Source organism: Miscanthus floridulus, chromosome 1, assembly GCF_019320115.1.
Source record: "Miscanthus floridulus cultivar M001 chromosome 1, ASM1932011v1, whole genome shotgun sequence".
In the NCBI taxonomy this organism is placed as follows: Eukaryota; Viridiplantae; Streptophyta; class Magnoliopsida; order Poales; family Poaceae; genus Miscanthus; species Miscanthus floridulus.
In genome coordinates this window covers 23,594,498-23,619,476 of record NC_089580.1, presented here as the reverse complement: position 1 = coordinate 23,619,476, position 24,979 = coordinate 23,594,498, and the positions used below count along the sequence as shown (strand labels likewise).

The 24,979-nt window shown below is 47.6% G+C and overlaps 3 protein-coding genes and 1 pseudogene across 4 annotated transcripts; 2 read left to right on the top strand and 2 right to left on the bottom strand.

Moving 5' to 3' along the window:
* The first annotated feature begins 2,415 nt into the window (after positions 1–2,415).
* LOC136456262 (CBS domain-containing protein CBSX3, mitochondrial-like) lies at positions 2,416–7,319 on the top strand. Of its 2 annotated transcripts, none has more exons than XM_066456093.1 (6): positions 2,416–2,573; positions 4,768–5,031; positions 5,133–5,214; positions 6,526–6,599; positions 6,733–6,793; positions 6,879–7,319. In XM_066456093.1, the coding sequence occupies exons 2-6, from the start codon at positions 4,774–4,776 to the stop codon at positions 7,019–7,021; spliced, it is 618 nt and encodes a 205-aa protein (XP_066312190.1). In that variant the 5' UTR covers positions 2,416–2,573; positions 4,768–4,773; the 3' UTR covers positions 7,022–7,319. The 2 variants fall into 2 exon arrangements, with proteins under 2 accessions (XP_066312190.1, XP_066312258.1); XM_066456161.1 differs by having other exon boundaries at positions 2,418–2,573; positions 4,771–5,031.
* A 9,386-nt stretch (positions 7,320–16,705) lies between these two features.
* On the bottom strand, positions 16,706–17,708 carry LOC136476235 (uncharacterized). Its single transcript, XM_066474001.1, has one exon. The coding sequence runs from the start codon at positions 17,569–17,571 to the stop codon at positions 16,855–16,857; it is 717 nt and encodes a 238-aa protein (XP_066330098.1). The 5' UTR covers positions 17,572–17,708; the 3' UTR covers positions 16,706–16,854.
* A 1,160-nt stretch (positions 17,709–18,868) lies between these two features.
* On the top strand, positions 18,869–20,364 carry LOC136456178 (GEM-like protein 1). Its single transcript, XM_066455993.1, has 4 exons — positions 18,869–19,309; positions 19,416–19,505; positions 19,639–19,916; positions 20,049–20,364. Exons 1-4 carry the CDS (start codon positions 19,120–19,122, stop codon positions 20,244–20,246), a joined length of 756 nt encoding a protein of 251 aa, XP_066312090.1. The 5' UTR covers positions 18,869–19,119; the 3' UTR covers positions 20,247–20,364.
* A 41-nt stretch (positions 20,365–20,405) lies between these two features.
* On the bottom strand, positions 20,406–22,080 carry LOC136456101 (uncharacterized; annotated as a pseudogene).
* Between the last annotated feature and the right edge of the window lie 2,899 nt (positions 22,081–24,979).

Genomic DNA, 24,979 nt, shown 5'->3' with positions numbered 1-24,979 from the left:
TATTTATGAAATCATTGTGGCAGAAAAACAAATATGAGGGGTCTGCAATACGACACTAATAAATTTGCGGCCTCTAGATGGATTGCTGAAAAACCAGCGAGTCTGTAGCACCAGTGTACGGAGTAGGTGAGAAAATGGTTGAGATCATGAGATGCGGACGCATGGGAGCCTGGAACGCGACAGGCCCGGTGACATCCGCTCTATGCCAAACGTGGGACCTTCTTGTCTCCTTAGGAACGCTGGATTATTTTTTTAGGAAACGATTTTCTTTTGAATCGTGTGTTTTACTATGAAATTGAATTGATTTTTGTGAAATTACCGTATGATGATTGCTGTATAGAATCTTTACGTTCTGAATGAGCCTTACCTGGCCCAAGAGTCGTTATCCTGGCTGCTGTGCAGGTTACATGCATTTGATGGGTTAGTTATGGTTTGTAGCACTGATATCTGTGTGCTGCGTTTTGTCAGCATCACACCAGCAATACCGTGGGCAGGGCTGCTGCTGCACTATCCGTCTATCCCTCGTCATGATGACAGAGAGTTTTGATTTTGCGGCCTCTGTTTGTTGCCACTTGCCAACCATAAAAGACGCTAACATGCTCCCAGCACACACACACAAAAAAAAAGAGGAAGTAGAAGAAGAAAAGAAATGCTCAGATGGTACCGAAGGTACTGTAGCTTTTATTGTACGTCCTGTTCGCTCGGATCTCAAAACTAGGAAGAAGAAAGCGGTGTGCGGGGGTTCCGAGATTTATTAGTGCATGGTTTACACCAAACCAAACCATGTGCGATTTGCTGCGGGCTGAGAAAGTAACCACGGACTCGATGATGGCAGAGTGGCGGCGGCGTGGGACGGCGCGGCCACGGTCGGCGACCGACCGTCCGTTCTGAGGCTGGCTGTCTACCGGCCCGGCCGGCCTCCCGGTTTAGGAGCCAAACTGATTGGGGGCGCACGGACAGCAGGTCGGCGACACGCCCGTGCGCCCCTCTCCCTCCCCCTCCCCCGCTATGCTAGCCTGGGCCGCTCGTGCTCGCCGCGGACAGGGCGGTAGCCGGCAGGCACGGCACGGGTGCTACGCACTCGAACCGCGCAGCCTAGAGTGATAATCCACTTCCACTTCGTGTACCCTGCCGTCTGCTGCCACGACGTCCACGTACGGGTCGGTGCGTAGCGTCGTCGGTGGGAACTGGGAACTGATGGGTGATGCCACAGAAGCGAGATTAGCCTAGCCTAGCGGTGTGCGGCGGCCGGAGGTCAATGCGTCGGTGTTTCCGTGACTCACTCGGAGGCGCCTGTCAGCCCGTGAAGCGAAATCTTTACTGCTTCGGGCTAGGAATCTACCGAGCGTGGAACGCGTTACCACTTACAGTACCACCGCGGTGGAGAGTGAAAACGCAGCGATTCCATCTCGGGCAACCTAGCACCTATAGCACGCTCGCGTTCTGTAGTGGAGTAGAGCTAAGAGTAGGGTCAGAGACGGACAGGACGAACTTGGCGAGAGCAGAAAGGTGCAGATGACGAATCCAACGCAGGGAACCCACGAAGCGGTCCCTACCGAAACCCAATCCAATCAAGATATTTTCGGCGCCACCAGCTCCAGCAGCAGCGGACAGCGACGACAAGCAGAGTGACGGAGTGGGTAGAGTTCCTTTCATCAAGGGTCGGGCTGGCAAAACGTCGGCGTCACGGGGTCGCACGTCCCTCCATCTGTTCCGGCCCCCGCTTCCACCGATCCATCCGCTTCTCCTCCCCGTCCCGACTCCCGAGTCCCGACTTCCCCAGCCGACGAGGCACCGTGACGGCGACGCCTGTTTTGTTTACGCCCGCCCGTGACGCCGACGGCGACCCTCCCCTGGCCCTTTGCCCCGTGCACGTACTGCCCGCCACCCACGCTCCCGATGCCTCCGTCCGTTTGGGGTTGCGTCCTCTCTAATCCTTGGCACATGCCTGCTGTCATGAATTCATGATTGATTATTACGCTAGCAGTGGTACTACTACCAGTACCAGTACCAGGATCCGTTGCTCCGCCTCCGCGCGGTGGTCTAGCGTTGGGTACTTCGGTTGGCGCGGCCATGCATGTTCTTCGTCACCCGGGACCGGGACTCCTCCCTACGCGCAACAGCGATGGCTTCTCACTTGTCGGCCGGCCCGTGGTTTCTTCTGCCCCTCCGGTGTGCACGGCTGACTGACCGGTAACAAACCGAAAAATAGATGGGTAATAATCGAGCGCTGGCCTGGCCTGTTGCGCAGCTCATAACAAACAATATTTCTAGTTTCTCAAAAACAAAATATATATTTCCATTCTTTAAAAAATATATTTGGCATTATAAAAAAATAAAAGCAAAAGAGCAGACAGGGCCGTGTGGATAAGACCGACGGCACATGACTTCACCACTCCCGATCCCCACCCGCAGAGAGACGTCGCTTTAATTAGCGCTCATCACCCTCGCCTCCCAGCGTAACAAGTATCCTTCCTCCTTCGTCCTCCTCTGCCCTCCTCCACTCCCACCACCCTCAACTCCGTCTTCAGTTCACTGCGGCGCGGGGCTTCGCTTCGGATCGGCTCGAGCAGGTAAAGCAGCGGCCGAACCCACCCCACTTTGCTTAAGCCTAGGCTAAACGGACCGATGCCCCAACCGTGAACTGCCTGCTCTGCAAGCAGCAAGCCTAGAGGCGTCATGATAGGTGTTTCTGATGGAACTAGTGTTGCTTCGGTTTGGACCGGGTAAAGCTAGCCGTGCGTTCAGAGCGTTCTTTCTTCTTGCTCTAGATTTCTATACACGGACTGATCTGTTCCTCTTAAGCTGTAAAGGAATGCGAGCATCTCTGCTCGCCCGTTTCGTACCAAAAGAAAGAAAGAAAAAAAGAGGAGTTTTTGGGCAAGTAAAGGTAGCTCGACGTTTACTGTGGTCTCGCTTTGTGAGAAGAGTATTCTTTTCCCCCTTGGTTTCTGCACGATCTGCTATTCTGCTTTGTTCCTCTGCGAGCAACTCTGCTCACGGTTTATATATAGCAAAAAGAGAGTTTTTTTAGGCAAAGAAAAGAAGAGAACACTGCACGCTAGCAACTGGGAGGAAAGACAATGAAAGAGCATGTTTTACTTCGTTTCTCTGGCTATTCAGTGCCTGATCTGTCCCATCTCTGCTACAGGTTTCCATGTTTTCATTTGTTAGGCTATTATAGGTGAGGCACCGTATCGATGCCTTCATTTGGTATCTTTATCGATGCACATAGATTGCTTATTCGTTTTTATCCCATGCAGTAGATACAGATCGAGTTTGTGTCTAAAGCCTGTCATAGAGAGATGGAGTTTTACCTTCTTTCTTTTGTTTTTTTGTTGGCTCTGTTTAGTTCTCGTCGCTTCGAGATTTCAGTTTTGTATCGGTGAGCCCTGCTGCATTAATTCTTTTTTAAACTTTTTTTTTCTGTACAAGTTAAAAGGAAAAACTCTACTTAGCTCAGAATTTTTTCAGAGCCGGGCATGACACCTAGATTTTCATTTTATGATTCGATTGTTCGTTTGATTCTCGTATCTGCAATGATTTCATAAACCCGAATTAAATGTCATGGAGACAGTCGAGTGCATGGGTGGAGTTCAGTGTCCTGAGTGGAGATGCCATTATTCGGATTCTCTGTTTGGTGGCGATTCCTTATTGGTTTGATTGTGACATAAAACCGAATCCAATGTCATGGTGAGCTCAATTATCTGAAATCCATAATACAGGCCTGCCGAAAGGTGTCTACGCATACTACCTCTCTGCGCCCAAGCTGAATATATATAGTTTTTTCTGAGTGGCACTGTGGTTGGCTGAATATATCGCTAACATATTCCTAATACTATTTCAGCACAGATGCTGATTTATAGATAGAATATGGCATGTCATAGCAAGATGAAGTATTTGGTTCTGTTCTCTACTGAACTGGTGGTGTGTGTAAATGTTTTCTTCTTCCACTATTTATTGGTCAGAAAACAAAGTGATATGCTAGACATCCCTTTCATGGTGGCAGCAACTTGAAAAAACTAAATGCCTTTAGTATTGTGTTCCCAATAAGATCAGGATAGGATTTTCCACTATGATTAAGATAGGATTTGTTTGTTTATGCAGAACAGTACAATGACTGCATTATTGATGAAATGCTTTCAATTATCCAGTCATTGTTGTTGCTTCCTTTCCAATTCTCTGTCTGAGTCTAGACCAGCTCATGGTTATGACCTAGCCCCTTTGCTTTTGTATGGCAACAACCTTATTTTAACAAAGCTCACCTCATTGTTGTTAAATTGAGATCAAGCTATAAGTATTTGCTCATTTCCCTGTCTCTGTTATTCTTTGTACCGGGCTCCCCCTACTTCTGATAAGGTGAATTACTTGTGCAAATTAATCAATGACCTTGACTTCCTGCTTGCTCCTTAATGATATATGTTGGTATAAACTTACATTAATATGTATGACATGCTAATATCTCTCCATTTCTGTTTCTTCTACTATGAAATATTTAGGGCTGGATGTAGTTTTGAGGCTGATGTCTCCAAGTTCTAATATTCTTGGAAAGCAGTTTGTGGCATTGTCTTGTAGTTTTGAGGCTAATGTTGTTTGTAACGGATTCTATGCTGAACATCTGTTGTCTGAGATTTGGTTTAGTGCACTATTCATAAGTTGAGCATTTAAGGCAGCAAGCAAATTGATATGATGCATAAAAATCATATTTGAAATCATTTATAGTTCAAAATGAAGTGATTGCTGCTTTTGATTTGTGATATGACACAGAAGAAAATGCAACGGGCAGTGCAAGCCGTCAGGTCACATGGCAATGTGCTTAAATATGCTGTTCTACAACACATCAGCGCTCCCAAACCAGCAATGCTTCCTGCTGTCTTTTCTCGTTTCATGTCAGTTTCATCTGCTCGCCTAGAGGATAGTGGATTTGAAACTGCCACTGTATCAGATGTCTTGAAGTCTAAAGGGAAGAGTGCTGATGGATCTTGGCTGTGGTGCACCACAGAGGATACTGTCTATGATGCTGTCAAATCGGTATGTGTTCACTTCCTGATGGTCATATTAACTCCTTTATAGTCAATGGTTATGCATCAAAGATAAACAACCTACCTTTTGGTACCTTAAACCTTTTGCAGATGACGCAGCACAACGTGGGAGCTTTGGTGGTTGTCAAACCTGGAGAGGATAAAACAATTGCTGGCATTGTCACTGAGAGAGGTAATGAACAAATTTCTGTACTCTTGGCATCGAACTCGTGACCTGTGGGTATGATGGGAAAATACAAAATCATGTACCACTACCTGCATTTTCAATTAACTGACACCCTCGACCAAAATTTTTCAGTTCATAAATACTTGATTTACTATTCTCAATGCATATATCCGAAGAGCGTCCCTTAACTTTTACCTCATTGTGCTTTAGATGGTAGAGGTGCACTGTAGTCATATTCTGTGAAAATCATGACTGAGTCAATAATCAGAAAACTTGAGGAGAAAATTATTGTGCTAAGATAGAGCTAGTCAGCTAGGGCTTGTAGCATGCTATTTGAAACAATGGGCGTGAGGTGTTTCACAATTCTTTCTCTGTCTACATGTTCAGAGGTGTTGCTTTTTCCTGTTTTTTTATTGGAAAATAGCATTAGATGCAACCTTTATGGTGATATAAGAAACTAACACATTGGAAAGGAAAGTATTAAGAGTTCTACTGGTAGGTTGTGAATGTATAACTCCACTTTGTTTTTGCTTCTTACATTAAAAAAAACTTTGTTTTTGCTTCAGCAGTGCATCAATAGTCCTTTTAGCATTCAAAGGGTCTTGACTCTTCAGAGCACTTTATAGTTGATACAACAGAAAATACAGCAAGTTAAAACATATATGTAGTAAGTAACATAGGATTTTATTCACATGGCACAACCATAGCCGCCATTTTACCCTGAATTTCTTATTAGAGATGTATAAATAACTACCCTGAATTGTTGTATTCTTGTATCACAAGATGTACTCGGCTATATATATGAAATTCACCGCCCCACAGTGGGTGTGAGGGTGTTTCCCAATTCTCCTATCTCTCTACATTTCTGTCAGAAAGTCATGCATGGTGGTTAAGCTTCATGTGCAGAGAAATTTGAAGGGTAAAAACTAACAAGAAAGTGTAAACTTCAAGCCATCTATTTGCATGCCGAAAACTTCTGATCCTTGACCTCTATATACCTTTGGATATCAGTGTGAAGTTCTTTGCATATGATTTTCAAACTGAGCCAACTTCAGGCACACCACATGATGCTTTCTTTTTCATGTACACTATGCCTTACTAGTTACTGCACTGTTCACCACATTACATCTTGGACGTGAATGTAACCAAATGGTATCCATATACAGTCGATCAGCATACATAGATGGTGTTTTTGAGGATAGAACCAGTACTTGACAGATTTTACATTCTGAAAACGGAAATGGAAGCATGGCAATCTTTTAAGACATGCATAAGATCATAACCATGAGACTAACATCTGAAACCTCGTGTTTTCAGATTACCTCCGGAAAATCATAGTGCAGGGAAGATCTTCCAAGTCAACTAAGGTTGGCGACATCATGACTGAAGAGGTATTATCCCTTGTGATACACTAATCTTGTTTTTTATGGTTTGCATGATACCTAGACTTGGTGACCATTTGACTATATAAGTACTGAAAGGGTGTTTGGACACAACTTAACTGATGAACCATTATGATGCCAGAACAAACTGATCACAGTGAATCCCAACACCAAAGTCGTGCAAGCAATGCAGCTCATGACAGGTAACCAGCATGTGTTTTTCTGTCAGAAAATACTACTAGAATCGTGAGAGCACTGGAATTGATTACGATCCATTGCGTCGTGCAGACAACCGCATCAGACACATCCCGGTGATTGACGGCACAGGGATGCTGGGGATGGTCTCCATCGGCGACGTCGTGCGCGCAGTGGTGGCCGAGCACAGGGAGGAGCTGAACCGGCTCAATGACTACATCCAGGGAGGCTACTAGGACGACGTGTGCATCGAAGCACCCCCAGTGAAGTCCGCCGTTGTGAAATCCAATAACTCGGAACAATGATGATGACGAAATAGGCTGTGTTTTCGTGGACAATGCTGTTAAGTTGGGCAAGGTTTTCCTTTCTTTTTCCCCCGCGTGTTCTATGTGTATATTGCCAAAGGCATGCGTGAGCAATGCGCCCGGTGCTGTGCTGGGGCGCAGAGACGATCTGGTGGTGGAAACACCGGAAATAAAAAAGCGTGCCGCCGTGTGCTTCCTTTGAAGGAATGAAGGATGTTCATGTTGTGAATTGTTGTACGTTGTCTGCTGCTGTTGTTGGGAAGTCCGTAAATGTGTCTGAAATGGGTTTCTGCAGACTTTACGGTATGGTATATATTGGTCACGCACGCCGACGAAGACAGAAGGTACTCCCTCTAGCCAGTCCACGAAAACAAGCAATTCTAGCACAGCACAGTATTTTAGTATATCATGTTGGAATTTTGGACTAATTATAATAAAAAAATATAAATTCTTACCTTTGTTAGAGAGACTGGACTGGTTCTTCACCTCCAATGTCTGGACAGAGAAATACCCAAACACAACAGTGAGGTATATGACAATGGAAACATCATATCGTTGGCCGTGTATCATTGAAATTAACACCAAAATCCTAAAGGGCCATATCTTTAGATTTGAGAATCACTGGTTGGATAGAGATGATTTTACCACAAAAGTAGTACAAGGGTGGTCTGCACCATACCTACCCAATGATCCAGCAAAAGCCTTAACGGCCAAATGCAAAAACCGGAGAAAAGTACTAAAAGATTGGAATGCAAGGACACCACCATTATCCAAGCTCATCGAAAAATGTCAAACTGATCATGCAGTTTTTGGATTCGATAGAATGCTTCAGAGACCTCTCTTTGATTGAATGGATTTTTAGGGAAATTTTTAAGTTCAAAGCTGGTCTCCTTACTCAGACAACAGAGAAGATACTGGAAGCAAAGGGACAAAATTAATTGGGTGAAAGAGGGAGATGCAAGCACTAAATACTTCCATGCACATGCAACCATCAGACACACAGGAAGAACACTATTGCCTGTCTACAAGATGATTCAGGAGATAACATTACAGATCATGATGGTAAAGCCAAAATTTTGTGGGAAAGCTTCAAGGACGGATTAGGAAAGACGGAATTCAAGGAGATGCTCTATAATTTGAATGTCCTTATAACCAGAAATGAAGAACTGAATGAACTGCAAGCTCCTTTCAGCAAACAAGAAATTGACAGTGTCATAAGTGAACTACAAAACAACAAGTCACCAGGACCAGATGGTTATAATAATGAATTCATCAAAGGCTGTTGGCCCCTAATTACTCCTGATTTCTACAGATCGTTTGAAGCTTTTTTTTATGAAGACATTTGTCTTAGAAGTATTAACTCCTCACACATAACACTCATTCCCAAGAAAGATGGTCCTTCCACAGCTGCATATTATAGACTAATCTCCCTTCTCAACACCTCCCTCAAGCTTATCACTAAAGTGTTAGCTAATAGACTGCAGAAGAAAATAAGGCAACTCATACACAAAAACCAATATGGTTTCATCAAGACCAGAACTATTCAAGATTGCCTAGCCTGGGCTTTGGAATATCTTCACTTATGCGACAAATCAAAGAAAGAATTGGTTATTCTAAAACTTGATTTTGAAAAGGCTTTTGATAAAGTGGAACATGAAGTCATTATCCAAGTCCTTAGGGCCAAAGCTTTTGGAGAAAAGTGGACAAATTGGATCAAGAAAATTCTTAACACTAGAACTTCTTCTGTACTACTAAATGGAGTACCTGACAAGGTTTTACATTGCAGAAGGGGTGTTAGGCAGGGAGACCCACTCTCACATTTACTCTTTGTGCTGGTAGCAGATGAAAGGTCCTTGTTTGGTTTTGGTAATTGAGTGACAGCCTAGGTGCACTAATTGTGTTTATGTGAGATACACAGGTGATTAGTCCACAGGTACATGTGTGTGAGCAACATATGCCATGAAGGTGGAAATGGCTTGGAGATGTTGCAAAGCTCACACATGTGATGATGAAGGAGCTTATTGCACATGAGACATGACATTGAGTCATGTGATCAAGGTGGAGAAGATCAAGACAAGACTTGGCTTGATGGACCAGTTGCAAGCGTGAAGGGAAAGTCGAAGGCTTTGGAGCGATGGACCGCGTGGCGGTGAAGCTTGAGCAAGACTTGGCGCCGATGGACGAAGACAACGGTAAAAAGCAAGTGAAATCAAGATCGATGAACCAATATGATCATGTGATGATATGAAGTGGATCATATCATTGTTGATCGTGTTGATGCATGTGTTGCATCGACATTGGAGGAGATAAAATGGAATACACAAGGCAAAGGTATAACCTAGGGTATTTCATTTCACCGATCATAGGTATGTAGAGAAGTTGATGACCGAGTTTAGGATAGATGGTCGTACTATAAAGAGGGGCAAACTTGTTTACATATCGGTCATCTAGTGCCACTTGAGTGATCTAACTTTGCATCGTCACTAGGATCGAGTGGCGTGGCAAGTTGAGTGGCTAATCCTTTGGAAAATAATTGTGAAAATGCTAACACACATACACATGGTGGTGTACACTTGGTGGTGTTGGCACATTTACAAATGAGACGAAGTTGGAGTTGATGTGGATCAACTTGGTAAAGAAAAGGGTTCGAAACTTCACCGGCGCCCTGTACAGAAAAGACAGGGTTTCATAGAGTGCACCGGACGCTGGTCACGCAGTGACCGGACGCTAGGGTCCTACGTCCGGTTAGTGGCGCGCAGTGAAGGCCACCCTTGGTCTCTTGATCGGACGCAGGCGATCGGACTCTGGCTAAACACTGTTCAACGTCCAGTCATGCAGATGTGGCGGCGCACAAAGGAGATAGTGAGTGACCGAACGTTGGGTGAGTCCGGTCAGGCATGACCGGATGCATCCGGTCGCGAGTGGAACCTTATTGGAAGTGACTGGACGCTGGGATCCTGCGTCCGGTCATGATCAAACTGACGCGTCCAGTCGTGGATGGAACCTCTCTAGAAATGACCGAACTCGGCAGAGGTGCGTTCGGTCTTGGTATGGTGGTGCATCCAATCATCACTTGACCGTTGAGATCAAGCGACTAAGGTTGATCGGAGGCGACACGTGGCGTGCATCCATTGGCCGGACACTGGTTGGGTGCGTTCGGTTGATCTGACCAGAGCGTCCGGTCACCTCGAGCTGTGCCCAATGAAGGGGTACAACAGCTCTATTTTTGTGGGGGCTGTAAATAGAAGTGTTGGTCGGCTTTTGGCTGATAGCTTGGTAGAGCTAAGCACACTAGAGACTTGGTGGCTTGTATGGTAGTGCTTGGGAGCCCTCTAACTCACTCTAGCTTGATAGTGTTCATCCGATTGAGTGAGTGAGCAATTCTAGTACGATTGCATCGTGAAGGTTGCATCGAGTGGCACTAGGTGATCGAGTTGTAAACCGGTGGTGCTTGTTACTCTTGGACATTGCCACCTCCTATATGGCTTGGTGGTGGTCTTCATCGAAGCTCGTAAGAAGCTTGTGCGGTGCTCCGGAGAAGAGCTTTGTGAGGGACATTGTGCTCACCCCACGGGAGCCACGAAGAGGAACTCTAGTAAAGCGAGACGCGAAGGGCGACAAGTGGTCCGGCCGGGTCAAGTGCTAGAGCTTGTGGTAAGCACTCCACGTGAGAGAGTGTGACTTGTGGGTCACCACTTGCAAGAGGACCGACGGCAACCTTGGAGCTTGTCTCAACGAGGACTATCGTGTTGGCAAGCACGTGAACCTCGGGAAAAAATCATCATGTCATCCTTGTATTCCTGTTGGTTTGCATCCTCGTTACACAAGCTTATAATTACTTTCATATACATTGTGCATGTGTAGTTGCTTTTATAACTAGTTAGCTTGTGTAGCTTGCTAGTTACCTTCTAGCTTGTGTAGCATAGAAGTAGCTTCCTTGCGTGACTAATTTAGTTTGTGTAACCTTGTTAGTCATATTGCTTAGTTTGTGTAGCTAAGTATTTGCGCTCTCTAATTTGGCATTAGTTGCCTTGTTATTGAGCATTGCTAGTGAGCTTAGATGGTATGGTGCTTTTGCTTACTAGCATATGTAGGAGCTCCCTCGTTGCTTAAAGTACTAGTGGCATTGTTTATGTGACCTTACTTTTAGAATTAGTTAGGTGAGCTCTAACTAGACCGACATCTTTGTTGTCTAATTAGGATCTTTTATAAGGTGCTTGTGAACTTTGATAGAGGGGTGTAGTCTTGGCTAGACCAATTGTCGGTGCAGAAAGTAACCAACAAGTAAATATTTATAGTTTTGTCGTATGTTATGATCGGAGGTGGCCTATCACTCAATGACACAAGGTTTATACTGGTTCAGGCAACGTGCCCTACATCCAGTTTGAGTCAGTCAGTGACTTTATTCCTGACCCTAGGTGCTTGAAGTTTGCAGTGGGGTTACAAACGAGAAGGAGAAAGATGGAGGGTACAAAAGGTCCGGTCGGACTCTGGTCGGAAGGGCCGGAAGTGACGGGAGCCCCGCTATGAGCTAAATGTTCAAGCATATGCTTGTGGTTCGAACCTGGCGGTTCTGTGGTTGTGTACTAGTAAACTTGATCGATCTGATGAATCTGGAATGACTTACCCTGTTGGGAGAGAACGCATCCCCTTTTATAGATGAAGGGGATAGTGAAAGGACCTAGGATGCCGCCTAGAGGGAGGGTGAATAGGCATTTCTGAAAATTAACACCTTTAAATACGGAAACAATTAGAAAAGAAAGTTCCTAAAATGGAAACTCCAAATTAAGAGTAATACCACCCCTCACAAGTTAGCCACAGAGTAAACAAGGTATAAAGAATATATCTAGAAGCTACAACCCTGCAACACAAAGTTAGAATAGAAATAAAATAATATTCAGCCCTAAGCTCTAATACCGGACGTGTCCGGTATACACGATTTCTGCATATCAACCCCAAACTTGCTCCTTTTGATTTCTATCTTCAAACAAAACTATATGCACCTACTAGAGATGACAATATACATAGAGAACCTGTACAAGAGCTGGAGCAACACAAATATCAAATGAAATGCGAATTGAGACACGATATTTGTTTTACCGAAGTTCAGACTCGTTCGAGTCCTACTCTCCATTGAGGGGGCTGCGGGCGACCCAGCGAAGGTCAGCCCTAGAGGGTACCATGAAGGTCACTCTAGCCGGAGTCTTTTCCAACTCCTTTTTCTCTTTCCACTAGTGGATTCCGAGGCGGCAGAATCGACCGTTACAAACTTTCTGAGGTACACCACAATCTTTCGGGTGCTCTCTGGCGACGCCTAACCGTCTAGGACCGAAGAGTCCAAGAGTAACAAATACGAATCACGAGATTGACAATATGCACAAGTGTTCAAGTGATTGGATTGCTCTTTTTTTGAATTTCACTCAACCCATAATTTGATTTGGCAAATTTGATCAAACACTCACTAAGAGAGGGTTGAGAGAGTTGGCAAGGCTCAAAAACGTGTGTGTGTATCAGCAGAATCAGTAGCCTCCAAAGGTGGAGGCTTGGGGGTATTTATAGTCCCCTTGGAAAAACTAGCTGTTGCCATACCGAACATATCGGACACACCCGGTATGACTTACACTGCCCCAACGGTAACTAAGTTATAGTAACAATGTGAGGCGTCAGAACTCTCGATGAATGTCGAAACTCCCGACCATCAAAACTCTCGACTCACGTCGAAACTCTTGACCCTCAGCATATTTGAAAACTAGGTAACTGAGTTGAAGTTTGTGAGGTGTCGGAACTCCTGACGCATGCTGGAACTTCCGACCGTTGGAACTCCCGACTCACGTCGGAACTCCCGACCCTCAAGGCATTTTGAAAACTAGCCGTTGGCCTCTGGCCGTCCATACTGGACACGTCCGGTATGACTAGGACAATGAATCATCTAAATTAGTTAAGTGCGAGACGTCGGAACTCTCGACCATTGCCAGAACTCCCGACCGTCGAAACTTCTGACTCACGTCCAAACTCTCGACGAACCAATCCGAGAACAACAAGAATTTTATCGTGGCTAGGCATATACCGGACACGTCCGGTATTGCCAGATCAGCAAAACACAGGTTAGCTTTTTTGTCTCTCAAATACTCAAAACTCACATGGGTTGGCTTGAGCACTTATGAAACATTATCTATCAACATGATGCATCCCTCTTAATAGTACGGCATTCCTATTAACTCAAATTTAAAAGTATAACAAATTTAAACCTTTTGAGTTGATCTCTTTCAACTGAAGCCGTGTATTTTATTCTTCATCAAGTGAGGGTGCCAACATATTGATATTGATCTTTTCACTTGAGCATAGCCATCTTGGGCATGTGACTTGATTCCATTCATCAAATTTGAATAATCCCAAATGTATCAAGTCACTTCTATCAAACACTCAATAGTGATTTGATCCTCCACATTAACATGATCATCATAGCTTGATTAGTACCTCAACTAAATGCAAGTACTTACTTCTTCACCCTAGCTAGGTTCTTCGACCGTCAAGCCATCGCTTGCCCTTCACCTTTGTTTAGTTCCTCGAAGCCTTTCCTTGCTATCTTCACCATCTCAAGCCATCAAGTCACATCTTGTGTTGAATCATCAATTCATTTGTATTATCTTTTTCATTTCAATTTAGCAAGCTTCAAATATGAGACCATTCCATATGCAATCCCTCATATCTTATTAATTAATTCTTACGAGCTTGCTTTCACATAGTATATGGAAGTCCCAAAATAAATAAGCCTTTACATAAATTCCATTTGTATTGTTGTCTTGTGCTTGAACTAGATTGTTTATAAAATAACACATCATTTTGGCTTTCATTAAGTACCTGTGAGATAACCTATTACCTGTCCACACTTAGCAAACGGGTTAGACCTTTAATCACGTTGTCATTCAATCAACCAAAACCCACTAAAAGGCTAGATGCACTTTCAATCTCTTCCTTTTTGGTGATTGATGACAACTTGATTAAAGCTTACAAAAGAATATAAACATTTAAGTTTTTGGGTTCAATAATTTATGAGAGGCTCCCCCTTAATATGTGCTTATGATTAGAATTCACAAAATGACCTCAAATGTTAATTGCACATACTAAAATATATATAAGACTCCCCCTAAATCATTGCATCTGTGGGGTGCGTGTGTGTGTGACAAAGTAAAACCGTGATACATATGACAAGATATATCACACAAAAATAAATATAAAGGCACCACATTAAATATTTTCATTCTAGCATGCATAGTCTTTATGAAAATAAATATAACACATGCATGTCACACATAGCACTCACTACACATTTTCTCAAGTCCACAAGCCACTAATATATAAATGAAGATTATGTCTCAAGAGATACATAGATAAAGCATAAGTAAGTCTCATCTCTCACATGATACAATCTATCTCAAACTCAAGATACATCAATGAAGCTCAAAAATAAAAACTACAGCCTGCAGTACATATCTTTAGGTACAAAGATAAGCAAATGAAACAAATATACTGAAGCTTTAATCAGTCTCTCTCCCCCTTTGTCATCTATCACCATAAAGGTCCAACAATGACATACTAAGGACAAAATGGTTGCAAGCTGTCCATAAAAGCTGTGATCACTCATCATCATCTTCATCTCTACCAGCATCCTCATCATCTGAGCGTGTAGCACCGGCTGGATGAGAACCACCGGCACCAGACGGGTCATAGAAACTACCCATGAGGTCACTCCACCAGTCTTTGCTTGGCTGATTTTGATTGATAGGCCGAGCATAAGAGAACTTCTCAGAAGAAAAAACATGGAACTTGAGGATTATACTTGTGTTCTTTGCACCTCATCAGTAGAGGAGTCACTATTCCATTTGCTAATAAATTGCCCTTTTGCCTCCACTTGCTGGAACTGGTTGGGCTTACGATCAACCCACAGGTGGATCTCTTTCAGAACTTGAAAAGCTTCAAAAGACAGTTACAGATCCCTTTCTACACTGAAATCACCATCCTGATGTGTTGGTCAATATGGCAAACAAGAAATGGGATCATCTTCAACAACAAACAACCATCAATTCAAGATGCCAAAAGGACCTTCAAGACTGAATTTGCGTTGCTTCCGCTGTGCGCAAAAAGAAGCTACTTCCCTTTGATTGAGTTATGGTTAAACATCCTTGTTTAATCTACTTAGTGTGGCTCATTTTTTTCATTTCTTTCTTTGTATCTTAGTGTGGCTCATATTTATAACATCAAGTAAATATCATTAGATCAAATATGAAATATATTTTTATAATAAATTAATTTGAAGTCATAAATATAAATATTATCCACTATAAATTTGATCAAACATGAATAACTTTATTTGACACGTAGTTGCATTTTTTTTTACAGAGCGAGTAAAAAGGAACTGGAATAGCCTTTGCGTCAGTTTCTCGCTTGAGGAGATTGCGGTCGTCGTAGCCTCGTAGGCGTTCTCCGCGTGCCAATGTTTGCCTGGTTGACCCTCAGTTGAATAGTTCAGCACTTCAGCCTGTTCAGGGCTTGCCTGGTTGACCCTCAAGTTGAATATTTCAGCACTTCAGCCTGTTCAGGGCTTGCCTGGTTGACCCTCAAGCCTAAAGTTGAATAGTTCAGGGCTTCAGGCGTCTGCTGACTTGTTTTGTTGTTGCAATTATCAGTCTATAAAGTTGATGGGTCTTCGTAACCAAGTTTAATTTTTCGTGGTCTAAACCGACGCCTGATGGGAGGTGCCGAAAGAAAATTCAGCGTGTTCGTCAAATTGGCTTCTCCAGTGTCTCAGTCTCAGGATGCGAGCAAGTCATCGCAACGACACTGTCAGCTGTCAAAGGCATTGTTCATGCATCCCACACGTGTGCAGAGCAACACGTGACCAGAGCTTCCAAGGCAACTTCGTTGGTGCACTTGTTCTAACATCGTACATCGGGTAGCACTTCAGGCGACCAGAGCTGATTTTGCTGTCAACATTGACAGCTTCATTGTCATGTCATCAAGGAGTAAAAAAAACATCCCTTAATTGTTTGGATCATGCTGATGCCATCACAAATTCGGGATGGTGTTAAATGGCCGAAACTGATAGGCAACAGGCCACGAGCTGCTTGCCTGCAAACGCTGGAGCCACAAAAAGATCTCGTAGAGCAATGGCCAGTGGGGCCGACAAGTACTGTTATTCCCACGTTCTTGCCACTGATTATGTCTCCAAGTCATTATCTTACTGTCAAAAAGATATGTTCAAGAAAATTACCGAACCAATACTGTCGTCATACCAAGTCTCACACAAGTCAAAAAGAGGAGGAAAAAACTAGTAAAGCGGAGTGTTCCCGTGAACTTTACGGCGCGATCCAAATCGATGGAATCGCAATCATGTCGTCACTCGCCTTGCAAGGAAAGCAAAGAGGTTGCAATAGATCAGGTGCTCGGAAAAATTTGGACTAGCAATTAGGCAATGAATTGTAATTTGCCTCGATGAATCGCTTCTTGATTGAATAAGCAAGAAAGCTAGCAAGAATTACAACCAATAATCTGTACAATTGATATCCAATTCAGGGAGAAACCGAACTGAAAGAAAAGATTTGATGGATTCTGACATTCTGTTTTCCCCTCCCCTGCTTCCAATCTGCATGCTTCTCTTCCTCGTTCTTGCCAGCGAAGAGGAGGCATCATTGCATTTGGTCCTTGGCGCATCGAATCGAATACTATTAGTAGTAGAATCAGTAGTAGCAGCGGCCAACGGGCGGCTATCGGCGGCCGGCGAGGCGGTTGAGCCAGGCGTTGCGGAGCTGGAGCTCGACGGGGTCGCCGAAGCACTGCACCCGCGCGAGGCAGAAGTGCGTGCAGAACCCGGCCGACGAGCGCACGCGGCAGGTGTCGAGCACGTAGCACGACGCGCACTCCATGCCGCGCGCCTGCACCACCAGCCCCCACACCTTCCGCGCCGCCTCCGAGGCGGAGGCGCCGCCGTCCGCGGCCACCTGCTCGACCAAGATGATCCCGTCCGGCCTCCGCTGCCCGCCGGGCCCCCACCGGCGCCGCACGTCCGGCCAGCTCTCCGGCGCCGCGGGCTCCCGCCGGACCGTCAGGCGCTCGCCCTCGCCGTCGTCGCTGCTGAACAGGTGCACCAGGAACGGCGCCTCGCCGATGTGCCGCACGATCTCCGCGATCGACTCCCGCATCCACCCCTCCACCTTCTCCTCCCCGACCTTCTCCAACCCCTCATCCTCCTCTCCTCTGCCGAACACGATCCCCGACAATCCATCCGCCTCCTCCCGCCGCTGGAGCTGCAGGCCGCCGCGGGGCGCGTCCGCGACCGCCGCGCGCAGGCGCACCGACGACGACGCCCGCCGCGTCGTCATGGGCACGAGCGACGCAGGCGCCCGCGATCGCGGCCGAGGCAGCGCCACCGACGACGACGGCGACGCTGGCCCGTAGCCCCGCACGGTAGGCGCCGCCGCCATCGCGCGCTGCACCACCGACCGGACCGCCCGCGAGCTCCTGCGACAGCTGATGATGATCCGAGGCGCCGGTGTATGGGTGGCGAGACCGGTGGGCAATTCCGAAGTAGAAGTAGCACGAGCCGAGACGAGTCACCGGCGACGAATGGGTGGTGCGCGTAGAAATAGGTTCGGCGGGGGGAGCGATGCGGATTGGGGGAGCCGGCACGGCAGAGGTCTCCGACGCGCATCCGGCCTGTTGCTTCCTGGAACGGCTCTGCTGCGCGCGTGGCGTCCTACGTGGACAAAAGTTCGGGATCCCGTGCGGGCTAGGAGGGTCTGTGGGGTGGGCTTGTGGCCGATCGGTGGGCTGCGATTGGTGCGCATCCGTGCGTGGTGTGATGCGGGGGCGAGGGAGCGTGGCGCGCGCAGGCTCGCGCGCCGCGGCACGCTCCGGCACGCAGCGGGCGGGAGGCGGGAAGGAGTTTGCTCGAGCCATGGTGGACGGGGCGGACAGGTCAGCGCGCCGCGACACGGCCACGTCGGACGGTTGGTGGGGTCTCGGCGTTCCGCTTTGCACCACCGACCCATCGTGTGACGTGTTCAGTCGGACTCCGGTGCCTGCCCAGCCGAGAGCCGTGTGGGCCTGAACCAGCCAGCGAGCGAACGCGCGCGGCGTGGTCGCGTGGGGATCTCGTTTTGCTCGTATATTGTGAGATTCTGAATTTGTTATGCTCATATCTTCTATGGTCAATTTTTTCCCGAAGATATCGTTGGGCTACTGATATTGAGGGGTGAGACAAGGAAACATGCATGTGTGAAGGGAGCATTTCGAGAGGCTGCATATTTATTATACAAAAAAATAAATTAATATAGATTTTTTGCATCATAATTAATATAGTTTTTTTGTTACCTGTAGCACCGCACGGATAATAGATAGAGTTGTTCCCTACTTCCTGTTCCAGCAGCAGTAAGCACGACAAGGCTCAATTCTCCTGGGCCAGAAGCCCACAACCATCAGCCCAGGGCTGACCAAAACCCGATTCCGCTCCTGTTGGGCCAGACAACCCGTAACTTCTCGGTCCTGGGCTCGGTCAGCCTTTCCTTTTCCTCCCCCATGAAGGCGCCGCGCCGGCGTGGGCATCGATCCGCGCGCCGGTGATTCGGTGCACCGCCCGGCCCGCCCAGCGGATTCGGTGCGGCTGCGGCAGACGAACGCGCACGGCCGGACGCTGCGAACCCCAAAAATATTCCACTTGTCTTCCTCACCTCGTCGACCGAGCTGCAGTGCACGCTCCCCCTTCCTTTCCCTTTCCTGCCTTCCTCGGGTGGAGCCGTAGAGTGAAGGAATCGCGGCACGGAACCTTCTCCTCGCCACTGGCTGCTGGAGAGGCCTGGAGTGGCAACCTCCGATTCCGCACGGAAAGAAAGCAAACCACCCGCAGTGCCGTTCCGCAAGACCAGATCGCCCCGCTCTTCTCCTCCCCTGAACCCTGATCAAATCGATCCACAGTGCCGGCGGACGTCTCGACTCTCGACCCCTCCCGTTCCATCCAATCCACCAGTGAATAGATGGCATCACAGTGGGCTGCTCCGCCGCCGGGCTACCCGGCCGGGCACGGGCAGGCGTACGGCAACCAGCAGCTGGCCACGCCGCCGCCACAGGACGCCACGGCCGTGGCCGTGACGGCGACGAGCAACGGCTTGGGCAACCCCTACGTGTTCGTCACCCCCGCGTCCGCGACACCTTCCACCGGCCAGAGTACGCGCCTGAATCTGCTCTCGCTCATCTTTTGCGCCCCCTTCAAGTTAAGAGACATCCGTCGGCTGGCTTACGTGTTTGTTCGCTTGGATGGGATGCGTTGCAGCCGTCAGGAAGGCGCTGTGCCGCTACGGCAAGCTGCTTGAGGACGGGACCCGCAAGGCCGCCGACGCCACCGGCAACATCTGGCACCACCGTGCGTGCCCCATGCTTTGATCCTCTCTCTCTCTCTCTCTCTCTCTCTCTCTCTCTGATCGATTCGTCAATCGGCATACACTGATACGCCATGTGGCTTCCGATGTGTGATTTGCTGCTTCCTTGGTGGACAGTCCGGACGGCGCCGAACATGGCGGACGCGGCGGTGGCGCGGCTGTCGCAGGGGACCAAGGTGTACGCGGAGGGCGGCCACGACAGGGTGTTCTTCCAGACGTTCGGCGCCATGCCCGGGGAGCAGCTCCGCAAGGCCTACGCCTGCTACCTCTCCACCTCCTCGGGCCCCGTCATCGGCACGCTCTACCTCTCCACGGCGCGCCTCGCCTTCTGCAGCGACAGCCCGCTCTGCTACCAGGGCCCTGCCGGCCAGCAGCAAGAGTGCATGTACTACAAGGTAAGTGCAACTGTGGAAGCCTGCCTTTCAGTCGCCTTCAGAAGTTCAGTTCAGTTCATTACTTGCAACTTCTTCAGTTCCATGTGAGTCCTAGACTGACAGAACAAAAAATGGCACCGTGTGGACCTGCAGGTGGTGCTTCCCCTGAGCCAAGTGATGTCAGTGAACCCTTCTTCCAGCATGCGCAACCGGGCGGAGAGGTACATTCAGATCACGACCACGGATAACCACGAGTTCTGGTTCATGGGGTTCGTGAACTACGACAAGGCCCTCAAGAATCTCTACGAGGCCCTGCAGCACCGCGATATCAACGGCCACCAGCGCAGCTGATCAGATCAGGCTTCGGTTCGGCCGTACTGCGACTATTGTACTTCGTTCGTGATGAACTGTGACTTCCTTTTATCTTGATCTCATGTTCTTGAATAAGAGAAACACTGAAAAATCCTGATGTGTTTGTGTCGCTAATCTGATCGGCCCTGAGAAAATAGAGATAAAAGCTTTAGCTGCATCTCATAAAATACCATTTCTTTGATCCTTGGTACAATCGCATTTAGCCATCTTTCTCATGGACTGCGTACATTACAGTGCTGCAACCCTGAACCTCCATATACAAACTGCAACCTAGCAACAGCATATTAGACTTTACACCATAGAAGCCGCTGTTTAATGTTTCCTCATGGATCATATATACAATAACGTTTGTTTTTTTAGCATTAGAACACATATAGGCTCAGGAAGAAGGTAGCAGCTAAGTTTTCTCGCCATTTATACAACAACATTAGATAGGAAAACTGTTGTTGCCATGGCGTTCGGTTCTGTATATAGTAGTCTCATAATCATAATCATGGAGATAGGCTTGTATAGTAAGCTATGTAGTGCATCAGGTGTTGGAATCTTGGATCAATCAGCAGTGGTGTGGGTGTCCGTGGGCGTGGACGGTCTGGTCGATGGAGTCGACGCGGTTCTTGAGCGCGGCGAGCTGGGCCTTGACGCTGAGGTCGATGACGTGCGAGTCGTCGGTACCGTAGCAGACGACGAATCCGGCGATCAGGGACGTGTCGACGACGTTCTCGACCTTGAGGTTGACGAACCCGGTGAGGCGGCGCATCTTGCGCGCGATGAGCTCGGTCTGGCGCGCGTCCAGCTCCACGGCGGAGGTCACCACCACGCGGAGCGCGACCATCTGCGGCGGCGGCGGGGCGCTGGCCTCGGCGTCCGGGACGACGGCGGTCATGCTGCAGTTCGTGTCCACGAGCGACCGCAGGAAGTCGAGCGTGATCGGCTTGAACGGGACGGGCGCCAGGGCCGCGGCCGGGACGGACGCGGTGGTCCCGTCGTGCTCGGCGGCGACGTAGCTGCTGGCCCGGCGCAGCGTCTGCGCCTGCCACCTCGGCCGCTCCGCGGCCGCGGTGCTCGGCTGCGCCGGCACTCCGTCGAAGCGCACCGACGCCGGCGTGAGATGCCCGCTCTCCTTGGCCGCCGGGAACACCGGGTGGCCGCCTGGGTTGATGGGCTGGTTCAAGATGTTCATCGCTGCTCTGCACGGACAGATTCCAGTACCATTAGACTGCATCGATCGAACTAGGCTTCTCCAAGCATTTGAGCTAGCTGGCATCAGTAAAAGCGTGCAAGCAACTTGCAATTGCCCACGAAGGTTCAGCAAGAACAATCGGATTCGCTCATTTATACACAGTAATCCAGCTACGCATGAACTAGTTAAACATCTATAGTTCTACTATTCCGTTCCTATATATACGATATAACAGCAAGCACAAGAAGAGGAACATGTACGACAGCAAGAACTCGAACACTGAAACGCGATGGCACGGAGCTAACCTTGGCTCAGCAAGCTGCTGGTGATCGGAGGGAACTGCACGGCAGGGAAGTTGAGGCGAGGGTGGGGAGAAGAAGCAGACAACGGGTGTAGAGCAGAAGAAGACTGCGCGGCGCAGCAGGGGGGGTGTAGTATCTGCCAGAGTGCTGCCAGCGGGGGGGATAAGGTAGCAGCTGCTGCGTAGGCTCTCGCTACCTGGTGTCGAGGAGGGGAAGAGCACGGGAGAATTTGGCGTGCACACGATGCGGCCCCGGCAGCCGCACACGCCCCATCCGGGGAAATCTGCGTGCCGGTGCCGCGTCCGCCAATCCCCGTGTGGTCACCGGTCATTCTTCCAACGGCACGTTATAATCCGTACTTAACATGTTTTTTTAGTCGAAATATTTTTTTTTCAGCGAAGCACGGGGTCATCGTCACGAGCCCCGCGCGCCCCGCCTCGTGTCCGCTGGGAGGTCGAATCGGGGCCGTCTTGGTACTGTTTTGATGTCTGAACTTATTCATGCGATGTGTTTGGTTGCTCTTCTCATATCTTTTGCTTGTATCTTTTTATTCATCTGCCCTCTTTCATTTCACATGACTTCATCTTCTTAATTTCTACTTCCCTCTTCATACATGATGGCTTGATTCAGGCATGACGTAGGGATCCATATGTCATACACTCAAAACTCTCATCCATGCATGCAATCAAACAAACTTTCATCCATGCATGCAATTAAACAAGACCTCATCTTATACTGACCACCAACAAAGACAACCAAACACGACCAAATACATAGTTTAAACATACATCTCATCATTCTAAATCGGCTCTTCATGCCGACTCCCCTTACCAAAGCAACCAATCACGCCCAATGTGTTCCATGCGCCGCTGCATGTGGCCACGGCTGGGACATCAGGACATGTGATTTTTATGGCTCGACTTGTTGACGAGTACAGAGTACTCCGTACGCTGGAGTATTCCCTGGCGGCGTAGGGTAGCCTGCCGGTTGTAGATTCGGATCGTTTTGCGAAAAAAAATCTCCGTCTTGTTTTTGAGGAGCAAAAATTTCTGGTTTATCTTTTTTAAAAAAAAAAACTGTACTGGCGAAACAGCACGCAACTTTGACCGACATATGTTTTACTTCAGTTGTTCTCCAATTGTGCTCGCAAAATTTCAGCAGGCTTTTTCTTTCCGTGGATAAAGGAGAAGTGCCGTAATAATATATTAATGAATGAATGTTTTTTTTTTTGCCTTTTATCAGCAACAAATCTCAGCCATTGGGCCATGATTGTGATATTACTGACACTTTCTTTCTTTTTCTTCCTTTTTTATTACTAAACTTTGTACTCCTACCATAGCAATTGAACTCGCGCTCCATCTGCCACCTCTTCTCACCCGCTAGCGAATTCATTTTATCCGCATGATTAAAGGTTCGTGGGTGAACAACCTTGCATCGTCTAAACCTGGCGCCAAGCGAACAAACTTGGAAGCTGAATTCCCTTCCCCAACCTCGCCCTTGGCCTGTATTCTTCTCCGGCGTAGTTAACATCAGGTGAATGAGTTTGAGACTTCGGTCATTTGATTTCCAGGCAGTGTGAAAGAATAAAGAGGCCCATTCCCTTGTCCACTGGCCAGTGGGCGCTATGGTGAAAACGACATCCGTGTCACGTTTTCACGTGGTCCCAAACATTAGCAGCATTTTTCAATTTCTTCCAACCTAATAAACGTGTCCACATCCACTGTAGTTGTGTAAGGGCACTCACAATACAGAAACTATGCTAGTTTCTATAGATATTAATTGCACTGTCACGTAAGCAATTTGCTAATGTAGCAAGCGATTTAATGAGAAGAGAGAAGAAAAATCCAAGAAACCAGGTCTATCCAAGAAACTAGGTCTTCACGGGTATCGATGAACAAGAAACTAGCCGTAGCCCATTGGAAGAGTAGTTATGGTTTCTATCACTACTTATGTGTTGCAATGGAAAAGATAGTTTCTTGTCACGATATTCTACGCTATAGAAACTGTTAATAGTTTTTTTTTGCATTAGGAGTGCCCTAAGTCTGCCACCGGCGGTAATGCCTCCAGTAAATCAGCAAGTACAGCTGCAGATCATGGGCTTTTGGCCTAGACCTACACTCTTGCATTATGGCAGGCAGTGGCGGAGCTCCTCAATTTTAACACCTAGAACCGCTATCAAAGCGTATATAGCGCTTGCATCGGGTCAAAATACCGATAGATAACAATAGTAGCTTATAAATAAATAAGTTTAGATTATATCTTAATTCCATACTTAAATTCATAACATAGTTGATAGAAACATGAAAGTGGTTACAGAATTACCTAACTAATGAATAATGATGGTTTGGATCGGCCTCGCCTGTCATATTTTCATCAAGAGCATCATATGAACTTGAACATACATACAAATTAGCAATGTAATCCATAAAATACAATTGATCATTCTACTGCTGCTGGCTCTACTAAAACCTGTGTTCCTTCTACTACTTCTGATTGTGCTTGTGCAGAAGGTGGGATTTGTGACACTGGTTGTATAATTGGCGTAGGAGCGGGAGAAAAAAAGATTTTAATGTCATGGTCCTTTTCATTGTGCAACTCTATAGACTACAAAAATTGAGATAATCAATTATCATTCATGGAATTTCTAGACTGCAAATTTGATTTGACAATTGGGAATTACCGAGCTCAGAAGTCAGAAAGAAGATAGCACAGCACAGCACAGGCGGCTGCGAGCTGCGGACCGGCGTCCACGGCCAGTGCGCCACCGCGCCAAGCCAAGGCTGGCCGGAGGGCGGCCGCTGCTGTGTTCGCGTGGTTCGGCGCTCAGGCGGTGGCGACTGGCGGGCGAGAGAGCAGCAGGCGGAGGGGATGTGCCTGGGGCTGGGGGCTGGGGCCTCGGCCCTGCTCGGCGAGACTGCGACGGCGAGTCGGAGGAGAACCGGCGCTAGGTCGCGAGTGGAGAGGAAGTCCGCCGCGGCGCCGCACGAAGTCTCGCCAGTTGCCAACTCTGCCTCTCCTCTTTTTTTTTCTGGGCTGGAGGTAGGATGGATTTTGGCCCAACGATTAGAGCCAGGTCGAAAAAAACACCTATACTATAAAGGAAAATTTGGGCCACGCCTCGGGCCATGGCCCTAGTTGCCCAATCCGCCCCTGATGGCAGGTTGCTTTTACTCCTGCACCTTGCACTGGAACCCAGTCGGCACTTTGCATTAGACCACCTCAAGTCTTCA

Coding starts and splice junctions, on each gene's coding strand:
- LOC136456262 (XM_066456093.1), top strand. CDS start 4,774: ATGCAACGGGCAGTGCAAGCCGTCAGGTCACATGGCAATGTGCTTAAA. Junction 5,215..6,525: donor TGGCATTGTCACTGAGAGAG/GTAATGAACAAA, acceptor TCGTGTTTTCAG/ATTACCTCCGGAAAATCATA. Junction 6,600..6,732: donor GCGACATCATGACTGAAGAG/GTATTATCCCTT, acceptor TTATGATGCCAG/AACAAACTGATCACAGTGAA.
- LOC136456178 (XM_066455993.1), top strand. CDS start 19,120: ATGGCATCACAGTGGGCTGCTCCGCCGCCGGGCTACCCGGCCGGGCAC. Junction 19,310..19,415: donor GACACCTTCCACCGGCCAGA/GTACGCGCCTGA, acceptor GATGCGTTGCAG/CCGTCAGGAAGGCGCTGTGC. Junction 19,506..19,638: donor CGGCAACATCTGGCACCACC/GTGCGTGCCCCA, acceptor CTTGGTGGACAG/TCCGGACGGCGCCGAACATG.
- LOC136476235 (XM_066474001.1), bottom strand. CDS start 17,571: ATGGCGGCGGCGCCTACCGTGCGGGGCTACGGGCCAGCGTCGCCGTCG.